The 13,097-nt window shown below is 48.9% G+C and overlaps 1 protein-coding gene across 1 annotated transcript in view; it reads right to left on the bottom strand.

Moving 5' to 3' along the window:
* The window catches only part of LOC120931254 (zinc transporter ZIP1-like), a 34,083-nt gene extending 32,273 nt beyond the window's left edge, over positions 1-1,810 (bottom strand). The window contains exon 1 of the mRNA XM_040342505.1: positions 1,557-1,810. Within this exon, the coding sequence (XP_040198439.1) occupies positions 1,557-1,671 (115 nt within the window). The 5' untranslated portion in view covers positions 1,672-1,810. The remainder of the gene's footprint in view (positions 1-1,556) is intronic.
* Between the last annotated feature and the right edge of the window lie 11,287 nt (positions 1,811-13,097).

Genomic DNA, 13,097 nt, shown 5'->3' with positions numbered 1-13,097 from the left:
ATGAAAAATCACTCTGTCAGCTCTCGCACCCTGTCCAGAACTGTGCTGCCTCCTGGTCTCCTCTTTGGGAACAGGTAGGACAGGGGGGGAGGGAATAGGTTACTGCTATAGGGGGGCAGAAGATACCACTGTGTGGGGTGGGGGAGGTGATGTGAATGGGGCAGAGGACACTGTTATGGGCAGGGTCACCCCCATAGCAGTGTCCTCTACCACCCTTCACATCACCTGCACAATGCCTGCGTTCTGAGCCCCCGCATTCAGAGTGCAACGCACTCCCGATCCCTGCATTCTGAGCCCAACGCACTCCCGATCCCTGCATTCTGAGCACAACGCACTCCCGATCCCTGCATTCTGAGCACAACGCACTCCCGATCCCCGCATTCTGAGCCCAACGCACTCCCGATCCCCGCATTCTGAGCCCAACGCACTCCCGATCCCCGCATTCTGAGCCCAACGCACTCCCGATCCCCGCATTCTGAAGGCAAAACACTCCTGGTCCCCGCATTCAGAGCCCAACGCACTCCCGATCCCTGCATTCTGAGCCCAACGCACTCCCGATCCCTGCATTCTGAGCCCAACGCACTCCCGATCCCTGCATTCTGAGCCCAACGCACTCCCGATCCCTGCATTCTGAGCCCAACGCACTCCCGATCCCCGCATTCTGAGCCCAACGCACTCCTGATCCCTGCATTCTGAGCCCAACACACTCTCAATCCCTGCATTCTGAAGGCAAAACACTCCTGGTCCCCACATTCAGAGCGAAACGCACTCCCGATCCCTGCATTCTGAGCCCAACGCACTCCTGATCCCTGCATTCTGAACCCAACACACTCTCAATCCCTGCATTCTGAAGGCAAAACACTCCTGGTCCCCACATTCAGAGCGAAACGCACTCCCGATCCCTGCATTCTCTTGTAATACTTATTTTTGTTCTGAGTGAAAATATAAAAAAAAAAAATTATGAGAAGTGGGTGGTCTTAGAGCACTTTCACATGGAGGCATCGGTGGTAGGTTTTAGCCGCGCTTTTTGGTCACTAGCGGGCCACGCATTTAACCCCCACTAGCAAAGGGCTAAAGGCACCCGTAAAGCGCCGCTGCTGAGGCGCGTCCCATTGATTTCAATGGGCAGAGGCGCTGTAGGAGTGGTGTATACAGCGCCCCGAAGATGCGGCGTGAAGGACTTCAATGTCCCGCAAGCGCAGCGGTGTGAAAGCCCTCGGACTCTCACACTGGAGTGACAGGAGAGGCGCTTTACAGGTAATATTTTTAGCACTATAGCGCCTCAGTGTGAAAGTATCCATGCTGTCTTATTTTTTTGGGGGGGGGGGGGCACTGTGCCTGGTGATTTATGACGTCACCAGTGTTGTTCAGATAGATCTCCATCACTTTGCCTCCCCCCTGATGTATACAGAGGAACCCCCATCTATGTGAGGACCCCATCCCCAGTCCAGGCACATCCTCCATAGAGGAAGCATGCTACAGGCAATCCCAATCCCAGCTGTCACATGACCAGCTCTGATCACATGACTGAAGAGTTCCCGGAGGAGAGGACTCACCCGTCCCAGAGGCGGCGCGGAAACATCGGATCCTGGACGGTACCAACCCGAAGAACAGGGTGAGGAGGAGCAGACCGAACAGACAGCCCAGCTTCACCTGGAGCAAGTACTCCATAGCGAGCACCGGGGAGGAGGACACCGCACCGATCTCAGCTCAGCCCGGTACACCGATCACAGCGGATCCCTCCGATCCTCCAATACACATCCCACATGTGACTGCACATACCACGCCCCTCCGCTCCTTACTCCCCGCCCCTCCGCTAACTACTCAACCTATCACGAGGGCTGGGGGCGGAGGAAGACCCCGGCAAATATCTAGGCCACGCCCCCCCACTCTGGACTAATTCAATGCTGGGGGCGGGGCGGAGATAAAGTTTGCAAAACGTGTCCCTCCCCACCACACTAATAATATCCCGGGGCTAGGGGGCGGAGACATACTCCACAAACATTCCATTCTCTAATCCCGGGGTGGAGGGAAAAGATACACCTGGCGAGCATGGCAGCCCCGCCCCTCCATTCTATACACCTAACTCCTAAAGTGGGGCGGAGACAAACCTCAAGACCCCGCCCCTCCACTCTGTATTAATATAAAGCTGTGCATACATTATTATTAACCACTGGCTTACTGGGGACTTAAACCCCCCTCCTGCCCAGATCAATGTTCAGCTTTCAGCGCTGACGCACTTTGAATGACAATTGCGCGGTCATACAGCATTGTACCCAAATGACATTTTTATCATTTTTTCCCCACAAATATAGCTTTCTTTTGGTAGTATTTGGTCACCTCTGCGATTTTTATACTTTTGTTAAAAAATATTAAAATATCGATTTAATAATCATTTTTTTTTTTTTTTATATTTTTGTTATACAATTTTGCAAACAGGTAATTTTTCTCCTTCATTGATGTACGCTGATGAGGCTTCACTGATGAGCAATGATGGGCTACACTGATAGGCACCAATGAGGTGGCACCGGTGATATGGTATCACGGACCATCTAGGCTTTGAAGAAGGGGGTATGCCCCAGAAACGCGTCAGCCGTTTAGATGTCTGAAGTTCTACTGGCAGTGAGGTCCGTGAGGTCCAGTCCAGCTGTCTGAAAAGCGCTTACTTATAAATCTTTTGTGAGTAGGACTAATGCTTTTTATTCTGTTTTTAATTAAAATTTTAAGTGGTAATGCACAAGGTCGGTGCGCCCTCCTTTCTTTTCTTTTTGTTTTAGCCTTATGAACACCCTTTGTTCTGTGGAGGGCTGCAAGACTTCAGACTGCTGTACCCGGTTTGGCGAAACACCAGAGCGCAGGGGGTTTTGTTGTGTTTGGGCACAGTTAAGGCAGCACTGATAGGCGGCACTGGTGGGCACTGGTAGGTGGCACTGAAGAGGCATTGATAGGTGACACTGGTGGGCACTGAGTAGTTGCACTAAAAGGTGGCATTGATAGGTGGCACTGATGAGTGGTAGTAATGGGCACTGATGGGTGGCAGTAATGGGCACTGATAGACAGCACTTCTAGGTGGCACTGATTGCCACCACTGGTGGGCATTAATAGGTGGCACTTGTAGGCATTGATAGTTGGCACTCATGGGCATTGTAGGTGGCACTTGCAGGTGGCCCTGGCAGGATGTACTGATGGCACAGAGGAGACAGATGTGCCTCGTTCCTCTTCGGGACCGATATCCCTTTCACATAAGCCAGTGATCTGTTTTTTTCCCCTCCTCACACTGTTAGCTCTCAGTGACTCGGGTGATCAGCATGCGTCCTCCCGACATTTGGGGTCCGCACTGTAGCAGTCATTCGGCTATAGCGCGGGCGCCAAGTGGTTAACACATCTCCCTGATTTGGAGCAATGTCCCTCCGTTCCTCACTCCTCCTCATTTGTCCCTCATTTTGGTCTGATCTCTATAGATTTATATAAACTGCACTTTTTATTTATCAAAAGTGTTTTCCAGTGCTAAACCTTTCATCCAATTTCTAAATTGCTGCATTTGTAAATTCCAAAAGCCAATATAAAGGGATAGTAGTGGTAATAAAAAGGGCACAGTGGGTGCATTTAATGGGCACAGTGGCTGCATTTGATGGCACAGTGGGTGCAGTTGATGGCACAGTGGGATATTTTGATGGGCACAGTGGGTGTATTTGAGGGCGCAGTGGCTGCAATCGATGGCACAGTGGGTGCATTTGATGGGCACAGTGGCTGCAATTGATGGCACAGAGGGTGCATTTGATGGGCACACTGTCTGTAATTGATGGCACAGAGGGTGCATTTGATGGGCACAGTGGCTGCAATTGATGGCACAGTGGGTGCATTTGATGGGCACAGTGGCTGCAATTGATGGCACAGAGGGTGCATTTGATGGGCACAGTGGCTGCAATTGATGGCACAGTGGCTGCATTTGATGGAGGTTTTTTTCCCCAGTATTTTTCAGAATTTTCAGTTTGTTTGCGCCCCCCCCCCCCCAAAAGAAGAGCACCAGCCGCCACTAGATTGTGGGAGCCTTAATTGCTGGACAACACACATACTGTTCTCATTATTATGTGATCTGTGTGATATGAAATTAATATTCATGATACTTATGACAGCTAAAGTGCATACAGTACAAGATGAGACACTCATGTAGGTAAATGAGAAGTATTTATACGGGGTTCCGCTATATGATCAATACATACAGAATATTAGCCGGATTCAGTAAGACTTACGACGGCGTATCAGTAGATACGCCGTCGTAAGTCCGAATCCGCGCCGTCGTATCTTTAAGTGTATTCTCAAAATGAGATACGCTTCTAAGTTGCTAAGATACGACCGTCGTAAGTCTCCTACGCCGTTGTATCTTAGCTGCCTATTTACACTGGCCGCTAGGGGCATGTACGTTGATTTACGCCTAGAACATGTAAATGAGCAAGATACGCCTATTCACGAACGTACGCACGCCTGTCGCAGTAAGCTACGCCGTTTACGTAAGTCGTTTTTCAGGCGTAAACATAAACCACCAAAAAGATGGCACAGCCCATGCAAGGTATGGACGCCGGAAGAATTTTACGTTGTTTACGTAAGTCGTACATGAATGGGGCTGGGCATAGGTGACGTTCACGTCGAAAGCATTGAGTATTTCCGACGTGACTCTGAGGATGCGCGCGCATGCGCCGTACAAACGGCCCTCATTTACATGGGGTCACGAGTCATTACCATACAACAGGCCCCCTACCTGCCTATTTTGAATTAGGCGGGGTTACGCTGGGCCATTTGCGCTACGCCGACGTAACTTAGGAGGCAAGTGCTTTGTGAATACAGTACTTGCCTCACTATGTTACGTTGGCGTAGTGCAAATGGGATGCGCTACGCCGGCATCAAGATACGCCGCCGTACGTGAATCTAGCTATATGATTTGACATGGGAATGAAGTAATGTCTAAAAGCATCGGTTATATGATTGGATAATATGTAACAGGATTGGGGGAATTCACAATATTATTGAACATACCTGTACAGTATATATAGTGTGTGTGTGTGTTATATATATATATATGTTATTATAAATAATACCTAAAAATGTGCCACAAGCATGTTACAAATGCATGTAAACCCCACGGTTGAGCCATGTTTTTACCGCCCCCATAGCCACCCCCTCAACTGCAGAGGCAGTGGTCTTTGCAGCCACAGCAGGAATTCTACCCCTGTCGCTTCTCCCGGGTGTTACCTATTCAAGTAAATGGGGCCGCTCTGTAAGTGCCCAGCAGCTTTGTGCAATGTAAGCCATTGCGGCGGCACTCTAGCGCGGGGCTGAAGCATGAGATGAGGAGGCGACACAACGTCACCTCATCGGCTGTCATATGCTCAATAATCCGAAGGGATCGCACTTCAGAGACCAAAGCTCATGCCTAAGGGCACATTTTAGGGTTGTGTTCTTGCTATCACATGGTGGTCATTAGTAGAGGGTCAGCAGTGAGCTGTATATAAAAGACACATTGTTTCTATAAAGAGCACAAAGCATCTTTTTCTAGTCTAGCATAGTAAACAATATATTTGAAATGGGCTTTTGAGGTTCCAACAAAATCTACACAACATATAACTGTACAAATGTATTAGTACAATATCTTAACCACTTAACGACCGCCTGTCCGCAAAAACTACTGCGGACGGGCGGCCCGTGCAGGCAAAGTCGCTGCCTGCTTCCAGGTTTAGGGTGCCTGCATGCACCGCCGCCCCCCCCCCCCCAGTTGACACCTGCTTTGATTGTACACAGCGGGAGTCTGTTAGTAAGTCCTGGCCAATGATTCATGGCCAGGATATGCTGATCGGCTATGTCCAATCACAGCCCAGAGCCCTGTACAGGGCTCTCTATAGAGAGAACGATCTCTCTGTTTTCTATTCCTGCAAAGAAAGAAAAAACCAAAAGGTCATAAAATACCACCAAATGAAAGCTCTATTTGCATGAAAAAAAAATCATAGAAATGTAATTTGGGTACAGCACTGCATGACTGCGCAGTTAAAGTAGCACAGTCTTGAATAGCAAAAAATGGCCTGGTCATGAAGGGCCAGATTCACAGAGATTGGCGTATCTCTGTGCGTGCGTAGCGCATCTCATATGCGATACGCCAACGTAACATAGAGAGGCAAGTACAGTATTCACAAAGCACTTGCTCCCTAAGTTACGGCGGCGTAGCGTAAATGGGCCGGCGTAAGCCTGCCTAATTCAAAGTAGGCTGGTAGTGGGCGTGTTGTATTGAAATGAATCGTGACCCCATGTAAATGAAGCGCCGTACGAACGGCGCGTGCATGCTCAGAATCACGTCGAATTTACGCCCTAAGATACGACGGCTCAATGGCAACGACGTGAACGTAACCTATGCCCAGCCCCATTCACGTACGACGTAAAATCCGACGGCTGTTCCGTCGTCCATACCTTAGCATTGGCTGCGCCTCATATAGCAGGGGTAACTTTATGCCGGACGTACGCCTTACGTAAACGGCTTAGCTTACTGCGACGGGCGCAAGTACGTTTGTAAATCGGCATATCTAGCTCATTTACATATTCGACGTGTAAATCAACAGAAGCGCCCCTAGCGGCCAGCGTAAATATGCACCCAAGATACGACGGCGTAAGGAGACTTACGTCGGTCGTATCTTGGCAAAATTCAGGCGTATCTTGTTCCCTGAATACGGCGCATAGATACGACGGCGCATCACAGAACTTACGCGGCGTATCAACAGATACGTTGGCGTAAGTTGACTGTGAATCTGGCCCCAGGTGTTTAAAACATGTTCACATAAATGACAATATAAAATAGAAGAAAGACATTGTTGAAAGAAAGCTATAAGAAGTCCTATTTGCAGTTTGTGAGAAGCCATGTGGGGGACACAGCAAACATGTGGAAGAAGGTGCTCTGGTCAGATGAGACCAAAATGTTACTTTTTGGCCTAAAAGAAAAATGCTATGTGTGCCGGAAAACTAACACTGCACATCACCCTGAACACACCGCCCCCACCGTGAAACATGGTGGTGGCAGTATCATGTTGTGGGGATGCTTTTCTTCAGCAAGGACAGGGAAGCTGGTCAGAGTTGATGGGAAGATGGATGGAGCCAAATACAGGGCAATTTTAGAAGAAAACCTGTTAAGCCCCGTACACACGCTCGGTTTACTCGGTAAAAACCAGCAAGAAAACTGCTGGCAGAGCTTTTTATTGCCGAGTAAACCGTGCGTGTGTACGAGGGTTTCAAGTTTCTCGTCAAGAAAACAACCTAAAATCTTGACCTGCTCTCTATTTTCTCGTCTTGATTCTCGAGAATGTTTTCCTGCCGAGAAACCCGAGAGTGTGTATACTTACCTGTCCCTGTGGAAACCCACGCATGCTCGAAATGACTTTGACGCATGCGCGGTAGCTTCCTAGGCATAGGTAGGGTGCAGCAAGATGGCGGCGATGGCATCGAATGTGACGAGCGCATGCTCTTCGTACACGATGACGTCACCGTATTCTTGCCTTCCAAAAGAACCGCAAGAAAGCAGTGTCTGTACACTCGGGTGGCAAGAGATTCTTGCCAAGAATCTCGCCAGGGAAAACAACGTTTTTTCCTGACGAGATTCTGGCCCGTGTGTACAGGGCTTTAGAGTCTGCAAAATACTTGAGACTCTGGAGAGATTCACCTTCCAGCAGGACAACGACCCTAAACATACAGCCAGAGCTACAATGGAATGGTTTAGATCAAAGCATATTCATGTGTTAGAATGGCCCAGTCAAACTCCAGACCTAAATCCAATTGAGAATCTGTTGCAAAACTTGAAAATTGCTGTTCACAGACACTCTCCATCCAATCTGACAGAGCTTGAGATATTTTCCAAAGAAGAATTGGCACAGATGTCTCTAGATGTGCAAAGCTGGTAGAGACATCCCTAAAAAGACTTGCAGCTGTAATTTCGGTGAAAGGAGGTTCTACAAAGTATTGATTTAGGGGGGCTGAATACAAATGTACTCAACACTTTTCACATATTTATTTGTAAAAAGTTGTAAAACCTTCTTATTGTTTTCCTTCCACTTATTATTATGTGCCACTTTGTGTTGGTCTATCACATAACGTCCCAATAAAATTAGCCAGATTCACGTATGGCGGCGTATCTTTATGCCGGGGTATCGCATCCCATTTGCACTACGCCGACGTAACATAGTGAGGCAAGTACTGTATTCACAAAGCACTTGCTCCCTAAGTTACGTTGGCGTAGCGCAAATGGCCCGGCGTAACCCCGCCTAATTCAAAGTAGGCATGTAGTGTGCGGGCTTCATTTAAATTAACCGTGACCCCATGTAAATGAGGGCCGTTGGTACGGCCCATGCTCAGAAACACGTCGCAAATACTGATTGCTTTCGACGTGAACGTAACCTACGCCCAACCCCATTCACGTACGCTTACGCAAACGACGTAAAATACGACGGCTGTTCCATCGTCCATACCTTGCATGGGCTGCGCCATCTTTTTGGTGGTTTATCTTTACGCCGGACAAACGCATTACGTAAACAGCGTATCGGGCGCAAGTACGTTCGTGAATCGGCGTATCTAGGTCATTTGCATATTCGACGCGGAAATCCACGTACACGCCCCTAGCGGCCAGCGTAAATATGCACATAAGATACGACGGCGTAAGAGACTTACGCCGGTCGTATCTTGGCAACAGTGAAGCGTATCTCAGTTTGAGAATACGCTTAAAGATACGACGGCGCGCATTCGGACTTACTGAATCCGGCTAAATATATTTATGTTTTTGGTTGTAACACGACAAAATGTGTAACATTACAAGGGGTATGAATACTTTTTCAAGGCATTGTACCAATACACTGTTTGAATATAGAATATCTCTATCAAATGGTATATGGTAAGATGTGATATTTGTGGGAGATGAAATCTTAATGCGTTTTGTGGGATTAGCCCTTTTCTTCAGGAGGAAGAAGGGAGACCAATTATTCTGCAGATAAACACAAAAGGAATACAATTCTAGACCAAATAAGTAACCAATGTGTGCTACCTGTGTACTGATGGTCCCACCAATCTAGATGTCGCACCTTGGACCTCCCCCAGGGGGCGAACTTGGGGGCATACAAGGAACAAAGCTTAAAGGGAGGAGAAACAAGAGCAGAATATGGTTGTAAGATGGGTACAGTGCAGCTCTCTAATTCGGGGAGGGTGTCCATGGGGTGCGCTTTGGGTGCCCTATGTGATTGCTGTGTCCTTTGGACACACCTGATCACAGATTGAGGTAAAGGGTCAATCACATCGGCCCTTTACTATGTGATCAGCTGTATCCAATAACAGCTGATCACATGTAAACTTGCTAGTTATCGACATTCTTTTACTCACGCACTGTCACTGTGTGAGGAAAGGACCACCGATAACCAGTAAGACTGACAGGGCACATTTATACTGATCAATGCCCTGATCACCAGTGCAGCTTATCAGTGCCCATCAGTGCCCTCTATCAGTGACCATCAGTGCCACCTATCAGTGACCATCAGTACAGCCTCATCAGTGCACATCAGTGTAGCCTCGACAGTGGCCAGCTGTAAGTGTGAACAAGCTCTATATACAGTATGTGATTAATTTGTGAATAACATACAGGCAGTGATCTACTGTATGCCACTATCAGCGGCTAACATATAGTCGATACAAATGAATACATAGATTTGATCAGTGGCGGCTGGTGCTCTATCGGTCAGGAGGGGGGGGGGGGGGGTGGCAGATGAACCTGACCCTCTGTCACTCCAGTCCGCACCATACCCCATTCCCCCCAGTCGCCCAGCTCATTCACCCTGTGCTGAGAGGTGCAGGCGGCGGCTTTCCCCTCAGTCTCCTCCGTTTCCCAGCTCCATTGGTCTGGCTTCCCATGTGCCTCCTCAGCCATCTTCTCCTTCCTCTTCATAGGCCAATAGGTTGGCTTCTCCTTTCGGCCACTCACGACCCGCTTCATGATTGGCTGGGAGGAGGATCAGTATGACAATAGCGAATATAAATTCGCCATTGTCGCACAACTGGGTGGGCTCAGGGTGCCATGCTCTGTATCCCGAGCCCACCCTTTTTTGAAGCCTATTAGAACCTCTGGTTCTAATCATGTGCTTCAAAAAATACCACCCCCCCTCCCCACCCCCACATTGGAATCCATGCATCCGGTGCCCTGCATGTATAATAGGAAGTCAGATGAATGAATGGGGGGGCAGCGCCCATGAGCCCCTAATGAACGGGCTGCCACTGGATTAGAATGGAGGAAGACAAACTTTTAATGAATATACAACATTAATGTATTTACGTGACACAGGATTTGCTATTTACAGCAAATCAAGCAATTTGGAAAAAAATATATATGTTCCTTGTTATTCATTCTCTCCATTTCCCTTTTCCCTAAATAATCTACTGCTATGTACAATGGAACATTTTTGGTGGTATTTTTACTTGCTGATGCTCAGTTGTGGCTAGTGTAAGAGGACAATGTATGGGAATGTTTATGAGTCAGTTGTCCATTGAACTGATGTCATTTATACAAGCTGGTGCCATAGCCAAGTTGAAGAAAGACAAGCTTTTAGTACAGATTTGTTTATTTGAGGTACTTATATAGTGCCCACAAATTGCACTGGCTGCCTTTGGCCCCTCATGTTTAGGCATATATGTTTTTCTGTTTTTTTTTTAAACTGCGGGTGAAAAATCTCCTCCAGCAGAGCTGCAAACGCTGATGTATGTATTCTGAAAGCTCACCCTGCTGCTGTCAGAATAAACAGATCAGTGCTGCAGCTGAATAGCGTTCCTGCAAAGAAAACGACAATGGTAACCAATAAAACACAGTGACAGCAACAACAGAATATTAACTCAATAAAACAACAACTTTTTTTTGACTTTTTTATTTTTGACTTTTTAATTTTTTTTAAATGTTTTTTTTTTTTAACTTTTGTAACTGCCTCTGAACAGCCTCTGATTTTAGAGTTTGTTAAAATGTGATAGCCAATTTCCTGACTATCTAACATCTTTTGAGACCCTGTATGAATGGTGTGCCCTAGACTGTACCCTATACCATGTTTGCTGTGACCCCCACATGGCTTCTCACAAACTGCAAACGGAACTTCTTATGGCTTTCTTTCAACAATGGCTTTTTTCTTGCTACTCTTTCATAAAGGGCAGATTTGTGGAGAGCACGACTAATAGTTGTCCTGTGGACAGATTCTCCCACCTGAGCTGTGGATCTCTGCAGCTCCTCCAGAGTTACCATGGGCCTCTTGGCTGCTTCTCTGATTTAATACTCGCCTTGCCGGCCTGTCAGTTTAGGTGGATGGTCATGTCTTGGAAAGTTTGCAGTTGTGACATACTCTTCCATTTTAGGGATGATGGATTGAACAGAACCCTCTGAGATGTTCAAAGCTTGGGATATTTTTCTAAAACCTAACTTTGCTGTAAACTTCTCCACAGCGTTATCCCTGACCTTTCTGGTGTGTTCCTTGGCCTTCGTGATGCTTCATGATTTGTTCACTAAGGCGGCGTACACACGGACGGACTGTCCGCTGAAATCGGTCCGCCGGACCGTTTTCAGCGAACATGTCTGCCCGGAGATTTCTGTCTGATGGTTGTACACACCATCAGACAGAAATCCGCGCGGACAGACAGCGCGGTGACGTGGCCGCGCCGTCGCCGCGACGATGACTTCCTGTTTCTTGTCTGGTCATTAGCCTAGGACTATGACATCATGCACAGCTCTCTCTCTCACTCTTGTGAGAGTTTTCCAGGAAGGGAGGGGGGATGGGTCATAAGAGGGCCAATGAAAGTGGCAGAGCTGGAGGTATACCTCTGTGTGTCTGTGTTAATCCAGGAAGTGAAAAAGCAGCAGCTTCAGCTGCCCATAGTTAAAATGGCTGCAGCCACTTAGTGGAGGGAGATTTCTTACCAACTGCTCAGAATTTCCTGGGACATTCCCGGGATTTAAACCCTTTTGCCGGTTTTCGCGGCTACAGGTCCACGGCCGGCAGGTCCACGGCCGGCGGAGACAATGTCTCCACCAGCCGCCATTTTCCTGAAGACTAGAACAAACAAGAGGCCGGGTGACTACCGATAGAAATTGAGCTGCAGCACCGCCCACCTCCCGCCCGCTGCCGGTCTGTCTGTGACCTGATGTGGGAAGGGGTGGGGGTGGGTGGCGCCACAGCTCAATTTCTATTGGCAGCCACCCGCCTATTTTGTTCCCACTGACTCTGCCTGTGCGATCTGGTTTTCTGAAATGGCGGTGGAGAGAGTCTCCGCCACTGGGGGATACCTAATCAGAGGTGGGCTCCACTGGGGAAGGCCTGATAAGAGGGGGGCTCCACTGGGGAAGGCCTGATAAGAGGGGGGCTCCACTGGGGGACACCTGATGATAGGGGGGCTCCACTGGGGAACACCTGATGAGAGGGGGGCTCCACTGGGGGACACCTGATGAGGGAGGGCTCCACTGGGGGACACCTGATGAGGGGGGCTCCACTGGGGGATACCTGAGAGGGGGGCTCCACTGGGGGATACCTAATGAGAGGGGGGCTCCACTGGGGAACACCTGATGAGAGGGGGGCTCCACTGGGGGACACCTGATGAGAGGGGGGCTCCACTGGGGGACACTTGATGAGAGGGGGGCACACCTGATGAGAGGGGGGCTCCACTGGGGGACACCTGATGAGAGGGGGGCTCCACTGGGGGACACCTGATGAGAGGGGGGCTCCACTGGGGAACACCTGATGAGAGGGGGGCTCCACTGGGGGACACCTGATGAGAGGGGGGCTCCACTGGGGGACACTTGATGAGAGGGGGGCACACCTGATGAGAGTGGGGCTCCACTGGGGGACACTTGATGAGAGGGGGCTCCACTGGGGGACACTTGATGAGAGGGGGGGCTCCACTGGGGGACACTTGATGAGAGGGGGCTCCACTGGGGGACCTCCATCCCTCTTTCTTTCTTTTGCTCTCTTTCTCCCTTTGTTTCTCCCCTCAATCCCTTGTTCATCTCAGAATCTAACCAGCCACACCCAGCATTTTGCATAAACCACGCCCATTTT

This window comes from Rana temporaria, chromosome 3 (assembly GCF_905171775.1).
Source record: "Rana temporaria chromosome 3, aRanTem1.1, whole genome shotgun sequence".
In the NCBI taxonomy this organism is placed as follows: Eukaryota; Metazoa; Chordata; class Amphibia; order Anura; family Ranidae; genus Rana; species Rana temporaria.
Note: the sequence above shows the minus strand (reverse complement) of the source record. Positions and strands in the feature narration are given on the sequence as shown.